Source organism: Hippopotamus amphibius, chromosome 5 (assembly GCF_030028045.1).
Source record: "Hippopotamus amphibius kiboko isolate mHipAmp2 chromosome 5, mHipAmp2.hap2, whole genome shotgun sequence".
In the NCBI taxonomy this organism is placed as follows: domain Eukaryota; kingdom Metazoa; phylum Chordata; class Mammalia; order Artiodactyla; family Hippopotamidae; genus Hippopotamus; species Hippopotamus amphibius.
In genome coordinates, this window is record NC_080190.1 from 118,690,420 (window position 1) to 118,710,455 (window position 20,036).

General features: G+C 38.6%; 1 protein-coding gene across 1 annotated transcript in view; it reads left to right on the forward strand.

Annotated features, from left to right (window-relative positions):
• The first annotated feature begins 392 nt into the window (after nt 1-392).
• The window catches only part of PDE7A (phosphodiesterase 7A), a 108,741-nt gene continuing 89,097 nt past the window's right edge, over nt 393-20,036 (forward strand). The window contains exon 1 of the mRNA XM_057736203.1: nt 393-658. Within this exon, the coding sequence (XP_057592186.1) occupies nt 521-658 (138 nt within the window). The 5' untranslated portion in view covers nt 393-520. The remainder of the gene's footprint in view (nt 659-20,036) is intronic.

The following is a 20,036-nucleotide window of genomic DNA, read 5'->3' on the forward strand; positions in this document are numbered from 1 at the left end:
GCTGCAAAGTGTGAATTACGCCGGGCTCGCGCCGGCGGCCGAGTGGAGTCAGGCTCCGGGGGAGGGGAGGGGCAGGACCGCGGCGGCGGCGGCGGCGGCCGGAGTTGGTGGCTGCTCCCGAGCCCCGCGCGCCCCGGGTCTCGCCGCTGGCTCCAGCCGTCTTTTCTTGCACCGCTTTGCTCTGTCCTTGCTCGGTTCCTGCTCTGCTGCCCCCGGACCCTCTCCTCTCGGCCGAAGAGCCTGGGGGCGCCGGGGCGCCCCCTCCGACTTTGCCTGTGCTGCCCCCGCGTGCACCCCGAAGCCGGGCGCGCGCTGGTCTTGGTAACCGTCGCCGCGGCCGCCGCAGCGCCTTCCCGCCGGCGGCCCCGGCGGAGGGTTGGGGTGGGGGAGGCGTGAGCGCGGCTTCCCGGCCCGGGGTCGGCGCCCGCTCGCCCGCCCTGCCTCCGCCTCGGCTTCCCAGCGCAGGGGCCGGCGGCCGCGGCAGGGCGGGCGCCGCGCGGGGGCAGGGCGGGCGTATTCAATGGAAGTATGTTACCAGCTGCCGGTGCTGCCCCTGGACAGGCCGGTCCCCCAGCACGTCCTCAGCCGCCGAGGAGCCATCAGCTTCAGCTCCAGCTCCGCGCTCTTCGGCTGCCCCAATCCCCGGCAGCTCTCACAGGTAAACGCCGCCGCCGCCGCCGCCGGGGGCCCACACTTGGGGGCTTCTCTTTTGTTTCCCTCTTCCCGCCAGGCTTCACCTCCGAGACCCCTGCTCCCCAGTCCTCGCCGTTCGCCTCAGATACAGCATTGCCCATTGTTTGGGGATTTCTAGGCTGGCCCCTCGATTCGGGAGCGTTTTCTTTGATCCTCGGAGCTTCAGCCCCCCTGGCCTGCTCAGGCGCGGACCCGGGTGGGCTCTGGGGGCCCTTCAGACCCTCCCCAAGCCCGCCCCGCTCCGTGCTCGGCGGCCAGCCTCAGGGATGACTTCGTCTTCCCCTCTTTCTCGACGTCTGAGTCTGGACCTTCGGCCTCTTTTCCTTAGCTGTGGCCCTGGGCACACCTGGCCACCCCTGGCCACCCCCCCACCCCCACACACCTGTGCCGGGTTTGCGCTTCGCCTCCCGCAGCTCCCTCGCGCCCCGCGGTGCTCGGATGGTCCTGCGGTTCTCCGAACAATAGGTCGATCCCCGGTTGCTCTTCTCTCCGACTCCTTCGATTCTGTGGATGGACCCTAAGTGAAATCACAGAAACAAGTATTGAAAGTGCTTCCTCGAAGCTTCGGTTTCCGTAAAGTTGATAGCCAGGAATCAGTTTTGTTTTTAATTTGATAAGGAGATTTTAAGAGGAGAAGTATACTGATGGAGCACTCACAGGAAGACTTTGTTTTGAATGGTCCAACACCGGTTGCTCCTGAGAATTTCGGTTTTTTTCTATGGTGATGTTGTTGGCCCAGCGTCTTACTTCTGGCTGATTTTGATTGCCAGATTTAAAATAGGGAGGCCAAAAGAATTTTGTTTTGTTTACATTTGAACTGAGTGTCCTGCATTTCTGCTGCCAGAACGTTACATGTTCATGATCACTTTTTAAATCACATGTATTTATTTTTCCTGTTGATTGATATTAGCTTCTTTTATGGGAGTATATGTTTTTTTCTCTCCAATTATATTGTAAATATCTTGAGCCCGGTCTGTATTTCTTTTTGTTTTCACTGGTACTGTGGATAGCACCCGATAGAGATTTTTCTTATAGTAGGTGTGTCCAGCAAATAGTTGTCATTCGCTTTTTTGCTGAAATTTTTTGTGGAGAGAGAGCAGTAGCTTGTATTTGGGCTTTTCTGTGAATTTTTATTTAAAAAGCAGAATTCTTTCACAGGACAAGGTGGTATGCTAATGAGGTCAGAGCCAACTTGTAAAGGTTACTATAATATTAAGTGACCTTTTAAAATAACACTACATAGTTATTTTGAAAGTTAGGTCCATGATCTGCCTTTACAGTATTGCTTAAAGCATTTTCACGTTCCGAATTTAATATTGAAGACTACTAATACTAAAAAAGATTTTAACCGTAGTACGTTTTTTCATTTCTTTTTCATATCAGCAGCACATGACTAGTACCCATTTCCGGTTCAGTCTAAATAATAAAGGCAGTAAGTAATCATTTGTAAAATTATAAAAGGTGAATAAAGTTACTTGTGCTCCCCAAGGAGAAAATGAATGAGATGGGAGATTCCAAGGGAATTAAAACAAGTAAGGTTGATACCAGGGATTTTACCTGGTGTCTTAATTAATCCACAGAGACCATCTTTAAGCCCCATTCCTTCTTGATTCATTTCCTAGCCTTAGATTTAAATGGGTAATGGAATTTAAAAAATATGATTGTGGCAGATAAAGCAAACACTGTATGGTCACGCCATACTTACCCTTAAAACTTAAAAGAAATTGTACCCCAAGGTGAAGCGTATAGGAACTTATGAAAATTTGGACTGAAGTTTTCCTGAATTAACACTTTTTTTCAAATTCGCGATGCCCAACATTAAAATGACAGTAGACTTACCATGATGTTGAATGGTTACCATCATCAAGACTTTGATTATCATTTAATACTAAAACATGCATCATGGTGATTTCTTTAGGGCCAGATGGGAATTTGTAATAGACTGGAAAAGAGTAGAAAATCTTGGAATCTTATTCAGAGCTCTGTAAATATTTGGTTAAATCAGAAGCTTTCTTTACCCTTGAATCTTCAGTTTCTAAGTCTAAAGTTACAAGAATTATAAAAAGTCTAGGTGGTTTTGTAATTTCATTTAAAATACTTTGAGAAACCTGTTTTTTTTTTCTTTAGGACTAAGTAGAACAGTTGTTTATATTAGAGTACTTCAATTTTAAAATATGTTCACAACTAGCAGTCTTTGCAATTTGCATTGTAATATTGGGGCCTAGTTAATAGTAGAGACTTAGTAAATATTGGTCAAATGAGTGAATGGCTAATAAAGTTATCTCTGACTGAGCATCAGTTGAAAATAGGAAATCAACGTAAGGACTTTCATCCAGGTATAGCAGTAACTCATTTACCCAAAACTTGGTTTGGAATTTGTAACTGCAGGCATTAAGACTTTGAGATCTTCTCAAAACCTCTGTGTTTTAGGCAAAATTCTGACAAACTCTTTTTCTAAGTAGCAGCAGATTTGAAGGGGGATGGGAGGCTGCTAGAATCAGATTCATACTGTTAGCAGCAATAGTTGACAGCTGTCGCACCAAAAGCTTAGGATCAAAAGAAACACTCTTCAAAGCCAGCGACTTTTTAAAAAGACAAAGTTTGGCATCTTGAGTGTTATACAACACAGTAATGTTTTTGACATTAGTCAAAATAGTATTTAATAGACTCTGTTTTTAAAAGTTGAAAGAGTGGTACTTTAAAAAAATCTCCATGCCAAACAGTTTTAAGTGTTGGTATTTAAATGAACAAGCATGAGTTATCTGGAAAATTCATGTATGTGGAGCAGCAATTTTCCCAAGGATGCCAAGCAAATGAAGCATTAACTTTTTGTTTTAAACCAGGTCATGTACTGCTTTCTCAAACGGTTAATACAAGTTTTTTTTAAATTATTTGAAAAATAAGGGTAATAAAAGATGATTGTTTTTGCCATTTGGGGATATCTATTGTTGATAGCTGAGTTTAAACATTTCTCTTGCAGAATACATTTCTTATTTGGAAAAAATATTGTGAGAGTAGAGATTTATCTTGTTCATCGCTGTGGCCACAGTGCTTTGCATAGGTAGGTGCTTATTAAGTGTGGAAGTTCAGTCAGTGTATGGATAGCACGCCAAAACACCACACCTAGGATTATTTCAGTCAGATTTTCTGTGCACTGGAAACAAATGTTATTTGGGTTAGAAATCTGAAGTTTAGTTTTAAAAATTTATCATAAACCTATGATATGTGTTATTATTGAACAAAATTTTGGGATCTAACATGTAAACATATGCTTTTAATACCATAATAGGGTAAATTTAATTTCTAATTTACCATCTATGTCTTTTTTTTTTTTTTAAATAGACCTAGTTTTTGTAGAGCAGTTTTAGGTTCACAGCATAATTGAGTAGAATATTCAGAGATTTCCCGTGCACCCCTCACCTGGAACGTCCATGGCCCCCCTCATCAGCGTTATCCCCCACATGAGCGGTACGTTTGTTCACTAGCGGTACGTTTGTAGCTGAACCTACCTTGACAGTTGCTGAACCTACCTTGACACGTTATCATCATCCAGAGTCCATAGTTTACCATAGGGTTCATTCTTGGTGTCTTTTTTTTTTAATCCAGAAGCTATTCCACAAATATTTACTGAACACCTCTGTGAATGAGGCTCCTTGTGTTAGGTACTGCGAAAATGTAAAGAATTAGTAGTTTAAAAAAAAAAAAATCTCTTGTGAGCCTGCCAACCTAACCAAGTTTTTCTTTGAAGTATTGCCTGCTTTATACACAAGCATTTTTCACCTGTAGTCATAGTCTACATCTCTGTTGTCTTTAGCAACGTTCTTAGTATGTGACAAATTATGCAGGTCCTGTATGTGCCAGAACAGTTCAGAGCCCCTTGGATAAAAGTTGGTTCCTCCTTGAGGAAGTTTACAGGATTGTGGTGGGGAAAATGGTATGGTTATATGTGATGTAATTTTTGTATTGGAATGATGAAGGTGTGATGAGACTACAAGAAGGTATACTTAAATATCCTGGGTAAATCAGGGGAAGCCTCATGTGGTAGTTGAGCCTTAGGCCGAGACCTGAAGGTTAAGAACATGTTTCTCAGTAAATGGGAACATGTAGAGGAGGAGGAGAGAGGATGGCACATGTAGCTATGTAGATCAGCACTACCAAAAGAAGCTTTTGTGATAATAGAAATGTTCTCTGCGGTACCTAATATAATAGTCACTAGCCATTTAGCTAGGTGAGCCCTTGAAATATGGCTGGTTCTGACTGAGGGATTGAATTTTAAAATCAGTTTTGTTTAAATAGCTACTTACAGCTAGTGGCTACTGTATTGGCAGAGCAGGTGTGTAGTTGAACTTGATGGTTGGCAGTGATGTCATGTTGATCTGTCAGTAGCACATTCTCTGGAGGCTGAACATGAGAGCTACTTTCAGGTTGTTGCTGTTTGCAAAACTTCACTTAATACCTTCACGCAAGTTTAATAAAGTCTTTAGAGTGGAATCACTAGATTGGGTCAAGAGGTAGGGACACTTTTTGACTTTTCTAGAATTCTCTCTTCTATGGTTCAAAGATGAATGAGCCTCTTTCATCTCTAATCGTATAGTATTAAATCATACTACTATATATTAAATAAACATTTTATAAATATTTTATAAACGTTTATGTAAATGTTTTACTGCTTCAGTAGATGCGCTGTGGTACACAGAGTTTGTTGTCACTTGCAGTAAGCAAGAGTATACAATTTCTCAAGTGTTTTTTTGTACATTTGCATTACCTCTTTTGTGACATTTCATTTGCATATCCTGTGCTTATTATGGTGGCTTATTATTTCAAGTACTGTTAGCATAGTTGTTGCCACTTCACAAGCCTGTGCTCAGTACGGGGGTCGGGGTGGGGTCAGGGTGGAGTGAACAGCGGTGAACCAGTGAAAGATTCTGTTCCTGAGGCCTTCCTCCCTGTGCACTCCCAAGACACTCCTTTGGTTGGGACTTTGGTTTCATTTTTCTGTTTTCAGAAACGCTTCGTACTTGGATTTAAATTCAGTACTACCATATTTTGGCTTTTACTTCGGAGCAAATATGTATTTATACTACACTTCAAATACATGCTCAAACATAATATTAATGTAAATCTATAGTGTATGTGGACTGTAGTTTTGGTTGAGGAGTAGAGTGTTCTGATTACTGGTTTATAAGTTGTCATCAGGAATACATGTTGTCTGTGGGATGTGAATGGGGAGGTCTTAGACCTGTGTCCAGAGTTTGCTGCTTTGTTGCAATGCCTAGAGTTCTGTCAGTTGTACCTACTGTCTACTCAAAAATTCTTTCTTAAACACAAAGGTCCTTCAAGAGGTAAAATATTAAGCCCTTTACAGGAGTTAGGAAGAATAGGGAGCTCACTTTGGATGGAAAGAGGGAGAGGATGTATCATCCATTCTCTCTGAGGCAGTTTGATAAGACGTCTGCTGATACTTTAGTGTAAATTTCAACTCTTCCTCTCCCCCCCCCCTTCATTCTTTTTTTCCTTTCTTTTCAAAAAGGATTAGAACAGTTTTAGAGAATTGACTTCTTTTCTGGGGATGGATGTATAGAGACAAGCTTGGAAGAGGAGAGCTGAGCAAAGGGAAATGGATAAAGTTTAGCTTAACTCAATTTTTGTCTGGGATCATTAATAGTCATAAAGACACCTAGGAAATTTAGTTGATAAAGAACCCTCATTGCATGCAGATACTCTTAACAAATCTAATTTTTTTTTTCTGTACTAAAGAGTGTATGTATTGCATTTGTTGTGCTTCTATAAAATCTTTCTAATTTTGTTAGAAGTCTCTCGACTCAATATCTTTAGTTGAAGTTTTTGGACATTCTTACATTCCCTTTGGCCACTCCAGGAAACTTCTACGATTAATTTTTAATCTCCTAATTTAAAAACAACTCAAAACTTTTTTATTCTGGCTACAAGTTGCTCATATTCTATGATTAATTTGAATTGAGAGAAAATTGAGTGTTTATTTTCTTACACATTTAAATGGTCTGTTCTTGCCTGAAAGTAAGGTAGACTGTTTTTTTACGTTGTTACCAGGTATTCCTTTCAAACGATTATTCATAAGTAAATGATACTTTTGCTTGGTTGGTTCAGGTCTGAGTGTTCATGTGATCAATATATGCGGAGAGGAACAAAAACTGTATTTGTAGATGAGCCTTCTAAGCTTGCAGGGGTTCATTTTAGCTGCTGGCTGGAAACCTTCTGAAGGGGCCTGTGCCGCTGATCCTGTGGTGGAGGTCAGTCTCTCCTGCTTATAACTTTGAGTAGGAATTTTGGATTATTGCTCCATGCCTCCACCTGCTGGTAGGGATGGCTCTTCGTTTTCTGAAGATGATGGCTAGAGGGAGGAGAGGACAAAGGCAGGGCATAATTTGGGAAAGAAAACTTGTTAATCAGATAACTAGATTTCGGCAGAACCTACTCCATTTCTCGGAGTTTTGAGCAGACCAAACTCTAGCTCAGGACTGTGTAAAGTACTCTGCAAACAGTGCTTAATAAAGATGCAGTAGTCTTGCTTCAGTATTAATTACAATTATTTGTTTGCATTTATTAAGTACCTCCTACATGCCACATACTGCAATTGATATTTTTCATCTTTACAAAAGATTACTTCATGAGATAATTGGCAGTTCTTGGTATATTTTTACCAAGGAGTGAGTAAACTGATCTTAGAGAAATTAAATCCCATTTTTACCAAAGAGTAAGTAAACTGAGTGTAGAGGCAGGTTAAATTGCCTGCCTGAGGCATCAGGCAAGAGCTTGGAGAAGATCCTGTCATGTTCCACACCCTTACTTTCACACTGGTCTGCCTCATTGGTGAAGGTGAGTGGAATACAGTAAGACTTTTAGGTTTATGGATTGTAGATTTTGTTGGTTCATGGATCTGGGTAAAGAAAAACAAATTTGATGATTTGAGATGATTATTTGAAATGGTAACCTTCACTCTGGTCTTTTCAAACCATATCTGGAATATTATGTTGCAGATGCCATATTCTAGGAAGACATGATTGAGCTAAATCATACTCTGAAGATAGTGACCAGGGTGGTGAGGTGATTTGAAACTGTAGTATTTGATATGTGACTGAAGAAATTGCAGACATTTAGTCTGGAGAAAAAAAGACTCAGGATTTGGGGCAGGAGGGGTGGAAATGGAGGTGGGGAGTGGTTGGTGAGAGATGATGGAGCATTGCTGTCTTCTGGTATTTGAAGGCTTGCCATGTGAATGAGAGGAAGGAGAGATGATTAATTTAGATTTTGGTTGGTTGTATGTTCTTGATTGCTATACCCTTTTCCTACTTTGCAAGATCAGTTGCTAATATTCAGGAGGAGATCCAAGCTTAAAGTTATCACTTGTCCAGGGCAACACAACTAGGTACTATAAATGGATTAAACTGGGTCATTCTGACCCTAAAGCCCATGCATTCTCTTCTACTTCCTCTTACTACATGGAAAAAGAATGTTACCTCAGAGAGGTAAGGACCAGTAGGTAGAGACAGTAGAAATAGAAAGGGAGATCTTGTGTTTAACCACACTAGTGATAAAAGAAATGCATGTTAAAAGAATGATACTGATTTTTGCTTTCAGATTGACAAATTTTTAAAAAGTAAGTGTATATAGCTTGAAGATTATACTAGTAGGAGTCTAAATTGTTTTAAGTTTTCTGAAAAGTAATTTGGCAAAAAAAAATTAATACTTAGAAAATTAGTGCTTTTACCTGGTAATTTACTTTTGGGAATCTGTCCTGAGCAAATAACTAGAAATGTAGATAAAGATTAATGATCTTCAAGGATATTCATCATGTATTTATCACTGAAAAATTGAAAACAAATAATTTACAAATGGTTAAATTAATTATAGTATTTATCATTGTGAGTATATGGTATTTATTTTTATATTGTGTAACCACTGAAATGCATTGAAGAATTTAAAATATAATAGTTTACAGATGGCTAAATAAATTTTAGTATTTTCTATTATTTCTATATTATGTTCCTACTAAAACACTTGGAAGAATTTGAAGAATATTTAATTGCATGAAGAATTGCTTTCAAAAACATTAAGCTAGCAAACAAACAATAACAAAAAAACCTCAGGGTATTTACAGATTAATCCCAATGTTGTTTAAAAATAAATCAAAATATATACATATTCACACACTATGCATGCTTGCAAAACAAAAAAAACCCAGTATATATTCCCAAATGCTAACTGAAGCTTTCTCTGTATGGTGAAATTATAAGTAATTTTTAACTTTTTGTTTAGAATTTTGTGTAATTTTACACGTTCTTCTTTTAACATGAATCTCCTTTCTAAACTACAATAATCCTAGAAAAAGTCAAGTTGTATTTGGGCCCAGATCTCTGACAGAGATGTCCAGAGAGGAATATGAAATTGTAAATTCCCGAAAAATACTTGGATGAGTTTCTTGTCAAGGGGTTTGACTCCTCTAGTTCTGTCCAACTTCATGATTCTGTAATTCTTTGGGTAATTCAGTTGTATGCATGACAGGTATTTTTGTATAGCTGTGATAAAGTAGTTTCGCTCTCCATGGGAGATGTTGGGAAGTAAATTTAAGTGTAGTTATTGTTCTAAAGAAGAGCTATTTGATGACAGCCGGTGAAGAAATTTTGAACAGGGGCAGCGGTGGAAGGAATGAGATAGAAAGTTAGGAGTTAGGTCCTAGGAACTGATTTTAATTTGAGAGGTTAAAAAGAAACAACAACAAGGATGAAAAACTGCACCTGTTAAATTTGGGAGACCAGGTAGATCCTGAAGCTAGTAACAGAAATACAAAAGGAGAGGCAGGTTTTGTTTCTTTTCTTTTCCTCTTTTGTGGATGTGTGTGGGGATTAGGGGAGGGTGGTGGAGTACATTTTAAGTTTACTTTAAGTATGTTGATTTTAAGTGGGGATGTCCAGTAGGCAGTATCTTAGGAGGAAAGTTAATGCTAATGACTACTACTACAAGGGTTTTCACACATTTTTTGCTCATGTATCCCTTTGAAAAACTTGAAAAACAAACAAAAAATTGGATACCTTCTTACACATCTAGAATTTTTCTTCTAAGTGTTAGTGTTTGTAAATTGTATAGATTTTGGTGTATTACTCAAATCATGGTTTTAAATATATCCAGGGGAATTTTTAAATTTTGATATTCCCATCATCAGTTTTAATAAAACATGAGCAAGCTCTTAATTTTAAGGCAGAACTTTTACGTTCCTTATTTTTCTCTTTGAACTCATTTCTATTTGACCATCTCTACATATTCTTATCCTAATGTGTTCTTTTATACTTGAAAGCATTTTATCAATCACGGTATCATACTTTTATACAAGAAAAGTAAGTAAATTCACTCAATTTAGTAGGTGGAAATAGAAAGTACCTTATTTTAGATGTGTCATCCAGTTCTTCTGAGTTCTATGCAAAACAATTATAATTTAAAACATTTGAAATTGCCTGTGTCTGTAAGGCTGTGTCAGATTTATTTTGGATTGATATCAATACAGAGGTGACCAGTAGGCAATCAAAACAATGTGTGAGTTATAAAATGTAATAAGTATTAAATTGTAAAAATTTAATTGGAAATGCATTTTGTTTATTTTAAGTCATTTTATAAATATTTATATTTTATCCATTTATAAATATTATTAGAAAAGATGGGATTCTACATTGATTCTCTTCCTGTTTTACTTTAATAGTGAAAGTATTGAGAAATCTTGTTCACAGATTTAGTAGATGTAAATAAAAAGTGCTTTATTTTAGCAATATCACCCATTCTTTTCAGTTGACAACAAAGTGATCCTACAAAAATCTTTTTAATGCTTTCTCAAGTAGCAAATGGATTTGGTTCTCCTTCAATTTTCATGGAAGTAGGAGCTGGTGACCCCTTGAATTGAAAAAAATTTGATACCCAGTCTGGAGAGCAGTTAACTTTCTGAGCATGAATATTTTAAACTCTCCTTTTGGCTCCTCAGCTGCTGTTAGGCCCCAGCTCCATAGTAAGTTTAAGGAAGTGTTGAGAGTTATGTATGGCAGAAGAGGAGAGATGAAAGGGGAGAGGAGGTAAATGAAAACTGACATGTCAGCAGAATGGTTCTAGAAAATTGTACATATGGAAGTTGAGAACCTAGAAATCAATTCCCTTGAAACTCTGCATGCCTGGGTGCTCCTCGGGGTATGTATGCATGACCCAGTTTGTAGACCAGTGTTCGCTGTATTTCACCTTATTACCTTGTTGCTGTGTTTTCCTGTTCTCCATAGGCGTACAGAAATAACACCTTATACAACAGGTTTTTTTCTGGTTTTGTTTGCTTATAATCCTAGGTCTTCATACTTAATCATTCTAGGCCTTCTTTGGGAATGGAGTGAGAATAGAAATGCTGGAAGGAGACTTTACAAGTAATTTATCTTCAATATTTTGAAGATTTGATTGTTGAGACTCAGAAAGGTCAGGATTTCTCCAAAATCACACAATTAGAAAGTGGAAAAGTTAGAGCTTTAAACCTAGTTCTTCCAACTTTTAATCTGTTGCTTTTCTCACTATACCCTTACTTCCTTATGAAAGGATTGATCTGTAGGATTTCTGTAAATAGCAGTCTTTTTTTACTGAACATTATGCCTTTGAGTAGCATTTGTTTATAGACCAGTGATTATCTGAACAAGTTAAAGGACAAATGCACTCAATTTTTAAAATGTCTGAGTTATTTCTACTTAAAATATAATCAGAAATAAAGCAGAACCAATACTGAAAGTATATTGGGCCTGTTGGGAAGATATTTGTTAAAAATGTGATTTATGTGCAGGAATAATCTTTTAAAAAGGAACACATTTCACCTGTATTTAAAAAATTAACTTAAGAATAAAACTTTTTTTTCCCCCTTTAGTGGATAAGGGAATTTTAGCGAATAAAAGAATATTCTTGATACACAAAGATCTCACTCTCTAAACCATTTATATGTTTATTATGTATGAAAGGGTGGTGGAATTTTTTTTTACTTCATTTTTTTGCTTGAAATCTTTGTAGTGCACATGTATTTTAAGAAAAACAATGAAGTTACTGTTGTAAAAAGCAAACTTTTAAAAAAGACTTTATTTTTTTAAGAGCAGTTTTAGGTTCACAGCAAAATTAAGAGGAATGTACAGAGACTTCCCATGTATCTCCTGTCCCTCCACATAGCCTCCCACATTATCAGCTTCCCCCCCAGCAAAGTGGTACACTTGTTGAGGTTGATGAACTTACATTGATATATCATAATCATGCAAATTCCATACACACACACACACACACACACACACACGTTAGTGTTCATGCTTGGTGTTTTACTGTCTGCGAGCTTGGATGAATGTATAATGAGATGTATCCATCATTATAGTATCATACAGAGAATTTTCACTACTCTAAAAACCCTCTGTACTCTACCTAAATATCCCTACCCACCAATTCCCAACAACCACTCATCTTTTTAGTGTCTGTAGTTCTGCCTTCTCCAGAATGTCATATAATTGGATTCATACAGTCCTTTGCCTTTTCATAGTGGCTTCTTTCACTTTGTAGTATGCATTTAAGTTTCTTCCATGTTTTTTCATGGTTTGGTAACTCATTTCTTTTAGTGCTGAATACTCTTTTGTTGTCTGGATGTATCACAGTTTATTTATTCATTCACCTACTGAAGGACATCTTATTTGCTTTCAGGTTTTGGCACCATGAATAAAGGTGCTACAAACATCTGCTGGTTTTTGTGTGGACATAAGTTTTCAGCTCCTTTGGGTAATTGTAGGATCATATGGGTAAAAGTATATTTAGTTTTGTAAGAAACCACCAAACTATCTTCAAAGTGGCTGTCCCTTTTTACATTCCCACCAGCAGTGAATGAGCATACCTGTTGCTCCACATCATCACCAACATTTGGTGTTGTCAGTGTTCTGGATTTTAGCCATTCTAATAGGTGTGTAGTGATAGCTCATTGTTTTAATTTGCATTTCCCTGATGACATCTTTTCATATGTATTTTGCTATCTGTATACCTTCTTTGGTGAGGTGTCTGTTAAAGGTCTTTGGCCCAATTTTTAATTGAGTTGTTTTATTGTTGAATTTTAAGAGTTCTTTATATGTTTTGGATAATAGGCCTTTATCAGATTTCTCCTTTGCAAATATTTTCCCTCATTGTGTGGCTTGTCTTCTTATTCTCTTGACATTGTCATTTGTAGAGCAGAAGTTTTTAATTTTAATGAAGTCCAGCTTATCAGTTTTTTGCTTTTTTTTCCTTGACTGTGCCTTTGGTGCTGTATCTAAAAAGTCATCACCATACCCAAGGTCATCTAGGTTTTCCTGTGTTTTCTTCTAAGAGTTTTATAGTTTTGTATTTTATATTTAGGTCTATGATTCATTTTGCGTTAAAGGAGTATAGTTGCTTTACAATGTTGTGTTAGTTTCTACTGTACACCAAAGTGAATCAGCTATACGTGTACAAATATCACCTCTTTTTTGGATTTCTGTCCAAATCCTCTTTTGGATTTAGGTCAGCACAGAGCATTGAGTAGAGCTCCCTGAGCTATGCAATAGGTTCTCATTAGTTATCTATGTTTGTGGTTAATTTTTGTGAAGAGTGTAAAATCTGTGTCTAGATTCATTCTTGCAAGAGGGTGTCCAGTTGTTCCAGCACCGTTTGTTAAAGAGACTATCTTTACTCCAGACTATCTTTGTTCTGTTGTCAAAGATCAGTTAACTTTATTTCTGTGGCTCTACTTCTGGGCTCTCCATTCTGTTCCATTGATCTATTTGTCTATTCTTTCATCAGTACCACACTCTCTAGATCACTGTAGGTTCATAGTAAGTCTGGTAGTTGGGTAGTGTGAGTCCTCTGACTTTGGTCATCTTCAATATTGAGTTGGCTAGTCTGGGTATTTTTGCCTCTCCATATAAACTTTAGGATCAGTTTGTCAACGTCCCCCAAGATAACTTGCTGGGGGAATTCCCTGGTGGTCCAGTGGTGAGTACTCTGCATTCTTATTGCCGAGGGTCTGGGTTTGATCCCTGTTCAGGGAACTGATATCCCACAAGCTGCATGGTGTGGCCAAAAAAAAAAAAAAGGAAAAAAAAAAGATAACTTGCTGGGATTTTTGATTGGGATTCCATCAAATCTGTAGATGTGGAGAACTGACATTTTGACAATATTGAGTCTTCCTGTCCATGAACATGGAATGTCTCTCCATTTATTTAGTTGTTTGATTTGATTCATCCAAGTTTTGTAGTTTTCCTCTTATAGATTTTGTACATATTTATACCTAAATATTTCATTTTGGGGAGTGCTAATGTAAATGGAATTGTGTTTTTAACTTTACATTCTACTTGTTCATTGCTGATATGTAGGAAAGCAGCTGACTTTGTATATTACCTTTGTATCCAGCAACCTAGCTGTAATAACTGTTGAGTTTCAGGAGTTTTTTTGGTTTGTTTTTTTCTGATTTTCTACAGAAATGATTGTGTGATCTGTGAACAAATACAGTTTTATGTCTTCCTTTCCAATCAGTATACCTTTTGTTTCCTTTTGTCTTATTGCATTAGATAGGATGATGTTGAAAAGGAGTGGTGAGTGGCCTTAGTCCTTGATGGATTCTTTACTTTTAACAGGGCAATATAAATAAGATCTATAGGAAAAAAATTAAGACTGCTCAGCAGAAAGCAGAAGACTCAGTTCCAGGAAGAAATACAAATGTAGGAAAACAGGTTCAGCTTTGCTAGTAATAAAGGAAATGCAAAAAAATAAGTAAATTTTGGAGGGGGGGGCACATTTTCTTATTTGCAAAGACTGACAAAACCCAATCTTAGCAGGGTGTGAGAAAATATTCTTATAAATGGAGCTGGGAGCATCATTTGATTCAGTATTTTGGGAGGACAGTAGGTCTTTACAAATCAAAATTTTAAATGTGAAGACTACCCTTCCTGCAGTCCTAGAATTTATCCAAAGGGACAGTTACAACAATTTAGTAAGGTATATGTGCACAGATTTTGGGCAACAATTTGCAATATTGATAATGATGCACATTTAGATTATTTCAGTGCTCATCATTGGGTACTGTTAAAATATGGTGTTTTAATTCAGCGTAAAACTCTATATCCAGTAAAATGATGCCGTAGATCCATATTTGTCTTGGAAAGATATACGTAACAGTTTGAATTGGGAAAATTTTAGCTGAAAAGTGGCTTGTATATATTAACCTGTTGATATGACTTTCTATGTAATATCTGTATTTGTTAATAAAAACATGGAAGATATTGGGTACATCAGTGTATGAATACATACAAGTCTGGAAGTTTCCTCAGCAAAGTCTTAACAGTGGCTATCTTTGGGTAGTGGGATTTCTGGTAACTTTTACTATCTTTGTATTTTTGTGTTTTATTTTGTTGGGTTTTTTTTATTTGTTTTTTTATTTTTGTAATCAGAGAAATCAATGTTTTTAAAAATATTTAAAAAGTAACTTATGTTCTCAGGTAGAATATCATTTAAGTAGAAATAAAATTATGAAGAAACTGAGGTCTAGTTAGCTACTAATTTATTATATGTTGGTCAGAAGTGGGTTATTCACTGGCAGATAATAGGTATTCAAAGCTGTTTACTAAAATGGACTTGTAGTGGTTTGATGTATGGAGGAATGCACTGCATTTTTAATGGAAAAATGAAGTGAGTTTGGAGGCAGATAGTTTACAAAAAATATTTTGTCTGTTTTAGAGCTGAGAAGCTAGGCTTTCTGCTGTAGTATTTATGACTTGGAATCATAGAACCTCAGTGTTACAAGAGTCTGTGGAAGTCAGCCTTCTCAACATCCAGATGAATAAACTGAAACCAAGGAGGTTAAAGGATGCACTGGTCAATCCAGAAGTCTCTTCTGTTGAGCATCCTGATTTGGGCTACTCAGTTTTTCCTTGAACGTTTTTGGAATGAGAAGATTACCGCTTTATAAGGCAATCCATTGTGGTGTTGAAAGGTGTAATGGGTTGAACAGTGCCCACCATAAGTTCATGTCTACTTGGAACCTCAAAATGCAACCTTATTTGGAAAGAGGATCTTTGCAAATGCAGTCAGGATGAGGTCATATGGATTAGGGCAAGCCCTAAGTCCAGTGACTGAAGTCTGTCTACTGTCTAAGAAGAGGAGAGGACACACAGAGCCTCTGACACACACAAGAAAGAAGGCCATGTGAAGAGGGAGCAGAGATTGGAGTGATGCAGCTACAAGCCAGGAATGCCAAAGATTACTCCGACACACTGAAACTACCAAGGTGCAAGGAAGGATTCTTCCCTAAAGCCTTCATTCAGAAGGAGCACAGCCCCGCCAACACCTTGATTTTGGGCTTCTAGCCTCCAGAACTGAGAGAGAATGAATATCTGGTTTTTTTTTAATTAATTATTTTTATTTTATTGGCTGCATTGGGTCTTTGTTACTGTGTGCTGGCTTTCTGTAGTTGCACCAAGCGGGGGCTACTCTACATTGTGGTGCGCGGTCTCCTCATTGCGGTGGCTTCTCTTGTGGCGGAGCACAGGCTCTAGACGTGCAGTCTTCAGTAGTTGCAGTGTGTGAGCTCAATAGTTGTGGCTCATGGGTTCTAGAGCACAGGCTCAGTAGTTGTGGCACACAGGCTTAGTTGCTCTGCAGCATGTGGGATCTTCCCAGACCAGGGCTCAAACCCACGTCCCCTACATTGGCAGGCAGATTCTTAACAGCTGCACCACCAGGGAAGCCACCAGGGAAGCCCCGATATCTGTTGTTTTAAGCCACCCACTTGGTGGTACTTTATTACAGCAGCCCTAGGAAACTAATACAAATGGCTTTGAAAGTTTTACATGTATTTTGTTTGCTCTTGCAGTCAGCGCATGTTTATGGAGCACTTTTTGTGTGCCAGGTACTTGGCTAGGTATATCAAAGATAAATAAGACATGCTTCCTGCCTCCATTCTTAGAGTTTGTCCATCAGGAAAGACAGCTATGTAAATACATGATTGCAGTATTTGATTAGGATTGTGTATGAAGTTCATTGGTGGCACAGTGGAGCTGGAAGAACCAGGGAAGCTTTTACAAGAGACCTTTATGCTTGGTTTGAAAGAAAGAAAGCTGAAATCAACCTCTGTAGGAATTCTGCTTGATTCTGCCACTACTAGAGCTGTCACTCCTACCTAGTTCAAGGTATGTAGCATCCTGTTACTAGAATTCTCTCACCACAGATCTGTCGAAGTAATTTTTATTTTTGCTTTTTTTATTTTGGCTGTGCCACACGGCTTGTGGGATCTCAGTTCCCTGACCAGGGATTGAACCCGGGGCCTCTGCAGTGAAAGCACTGAATCCTAACTGATAGCCCACCAGGGGACTCCCCAAAGTAATTTTTAAAATGCAACCAGATCATACTACTCTGCTGAAGACATCGGTGGGTTCTTATCACAATGAAAAAAAATCCAAACTCGTTTTCATCATACAGCTCCATAAAATCTGATCCCTCCTAACTTCAGTCTCATCTCATCATACAGTGGTCTTCTTGTCGGTGAACACTGTCAGGTTTGTTCCCATCTTTGACTTTGCACTTGCTCTGCTCTCAGACCCAGCATCTTCCATGGCTCCTCTTCCTTCAAGTCTTTGCAGAGGAGCCTTCCCTGAGCACCCTATTTAGAAAGCACCCCCCACCATGGATCTTACTACCTTGTTTTATTTATGGCACATACCACTAATTGGATATCTCTTTCTGCCTGGCTTCCACCCCCACCTTACTCTCCATCCCTGCTACCATAGAATGTGTGGTCAGGAAACAGGGATCTTGTTTACACTATTCGCTGCTGTGTCTCTAGTGTACAACAGTTGGAAGTGTTCATTGCAGAAGAATGAAGAAAAACTTACTCTTTTTTTAAGTCTCATGCTTATCATGTCAGATCATATGTCATCATGACTCTTTGGGTTGAATCCCAAACTGTGTTCTTATAATTTCATTTTATAGTCCCAGCCTATTCCCTCCCCCCCAAAATGGCACCTTCATCTTTATACCCTTTCTGAGCTGCCCTCTGTGATATTGGAGTTATCTTAATCTCTAAAATTATGTAATCTTTTTTTTTTAATTTATTTTATTGGCAGTGTTGGGTCTTAGTTGCTGCACACGGGCTTTCTCTAGTTGCAGTGAGCAGGGGCTACTCTTCATTGTGGTGCACCGGCTTCTCATTGCGGTTGACTCTCTTGTTGCAGAGCATGGGCTCTAGGCGTGAGGGCTTCAGTAGTTGCAGCACATGGGCTCAATAGTTGTGGCTCACGGGCTCTAGCGCGCAGGCTCAATAGTTGTGGCACACGGGCTTAGTTGCTCCGTGGCATGTGTTATCTTCCTGGGGCAGGGATCGAACCCATGTCGCCTGCATTGGCAGGCGAATTCTTACCCACTGTGCCACATTGGATGCATTGAGATTTAGAAGAGTTGCCCAAAGTAACACAGCTATAAATGGTATTTCTAGGATTTGAACTTAGATCTCTCTCTGACTAGAGCGCCTTTCTGGTTGTGCTCCTGTGGGGTTTTTGTTGAGTGGGAGGCAAAAATGGAGAATTAAAATAGGAGCCTTGTCCATTTGGACTAGAAATAGCAAACACTTATTATTTGTCTCTATAAAAAGAGCTGGGTGATTTGTTAAAAGGAATTCTAAAAAGTAACTTGCATTTTTTTTTTAACTTAACATGTGTTTGTTATAAAGAAGTAAACATTATCCATAGTCTACCATCTAGAGATAATGGCTGTTAACATTTTAGAACATTTTTATCCAATGTTTTTCTGTGCAGAAGTAAAATAATGTGATGTCATTTTCCTACACGAATCTTTCTCTGATTTTGAGATAACTTCCTAATGTAATTACTAGATTGAAGCATGTTGCCAAGTTTCTTTCCAGAAAGGTGATCCCAATTTACATTTCCGTGAGTAGCGTGTGAGTGCCTTTTCATACCTTGCCAATATTTTTGGATTTTTCTTGATGTTAAACTTGGAATATATGTTTATTAATTACCTGCTGTATATCTTCTACGACTTGTTTATATCCATTGCCTATTTTTCTATTGGTAATTTAGTATATTAAATCAGTTTTGAATTTTTATACTGGTAATGAACAATTTGTCATATTTGTGGGAAACTTCCCCTTTTTTGCCTTATTTTTAATACAATGATGTTCTACCTGAACTGCTAAAAGCCTTTATCTAGTAAGCCTTATCTCATTAATGATGTAGTCATGGGAGTGAATTTTTGTTAATAAAAGTTTTCAACATTTTTAATTCTTTTTTTTTTGGGGGGGGGGTACACCAAGTTCAATCATCTGTTTTTATACACATATCCCCATATTCCCTCCCTTCCTTGACTCCCCCCCTCGAGTCCCCCCCACCCTCCCCGCCCCAGTCCTCTAAGGCATCTTCCATCCTCGAGTTGGACTCCCTTTGTTATACAACAACTTCCCACTGACTATCTATTTTACAGTTGGTAGTATATATATGTCTGTGCTACTCTCTCGCTTCGTCTCAGTTTCCCCTAAACCCCCCGCCCCCTCCCATACCTCGAGTTCTCCAGTCCATTCTCTGTATCTGCGTCCTTGTTCTTGTCACTGAGTTCATCAGTACCATTTTTAGATTCCGTATATGTGAGTTAGCATACAATATTTGTCCTTCTCTTTCTGAATTACTTCACTCTGTATGACAGATTGTAGTTCTATCCACCTCATTACATATAGCTCCATCTCATCCCTTTTTATAGCTGAGTAATATTCCATTGTGTATATATGCCACATCTTCTTTATCCATTCATCTGTTGATGGGCATTTCGGTTGCTTCCATGTCCTGGCTATTGTAAAGAGTGCTGCAATAAACATTATGGTACAAGTTTCTTTTGGGATTATGGTTTTCTTTGGGTATATGCCCAGGAGTGGGATTACTGGATCATATGGAAGTTCTATTTTTAGTTTTTTAAGGAACCTCCAAATTGTTTTCCATAGTGGCTGTACCAACTTACAGTCCCACCAACGGTGCAGGAGAGTTCCCTTTTCTCCACACCCTCTCCAACATTTGTTGTTTCCAGATTTTGTGATGCTGGCCATTCTGATCGGTGTGAGGTGATACCTCATTGTGGCTTTGACTTGCATTTCTCTGATGATTCGTGATGTTGAGCATCTTTTCATGTGTTTGTTGGCCATCTGTATGTCTTCTTTTTTTTTTTTTTTTTATTATTTTATTTTATTTTTTTGGGGGTTACACCAGGTTCAATCAACTGTTTTTATACACATATCCCCATATTCCCTCCCTTCCTTGACGCCC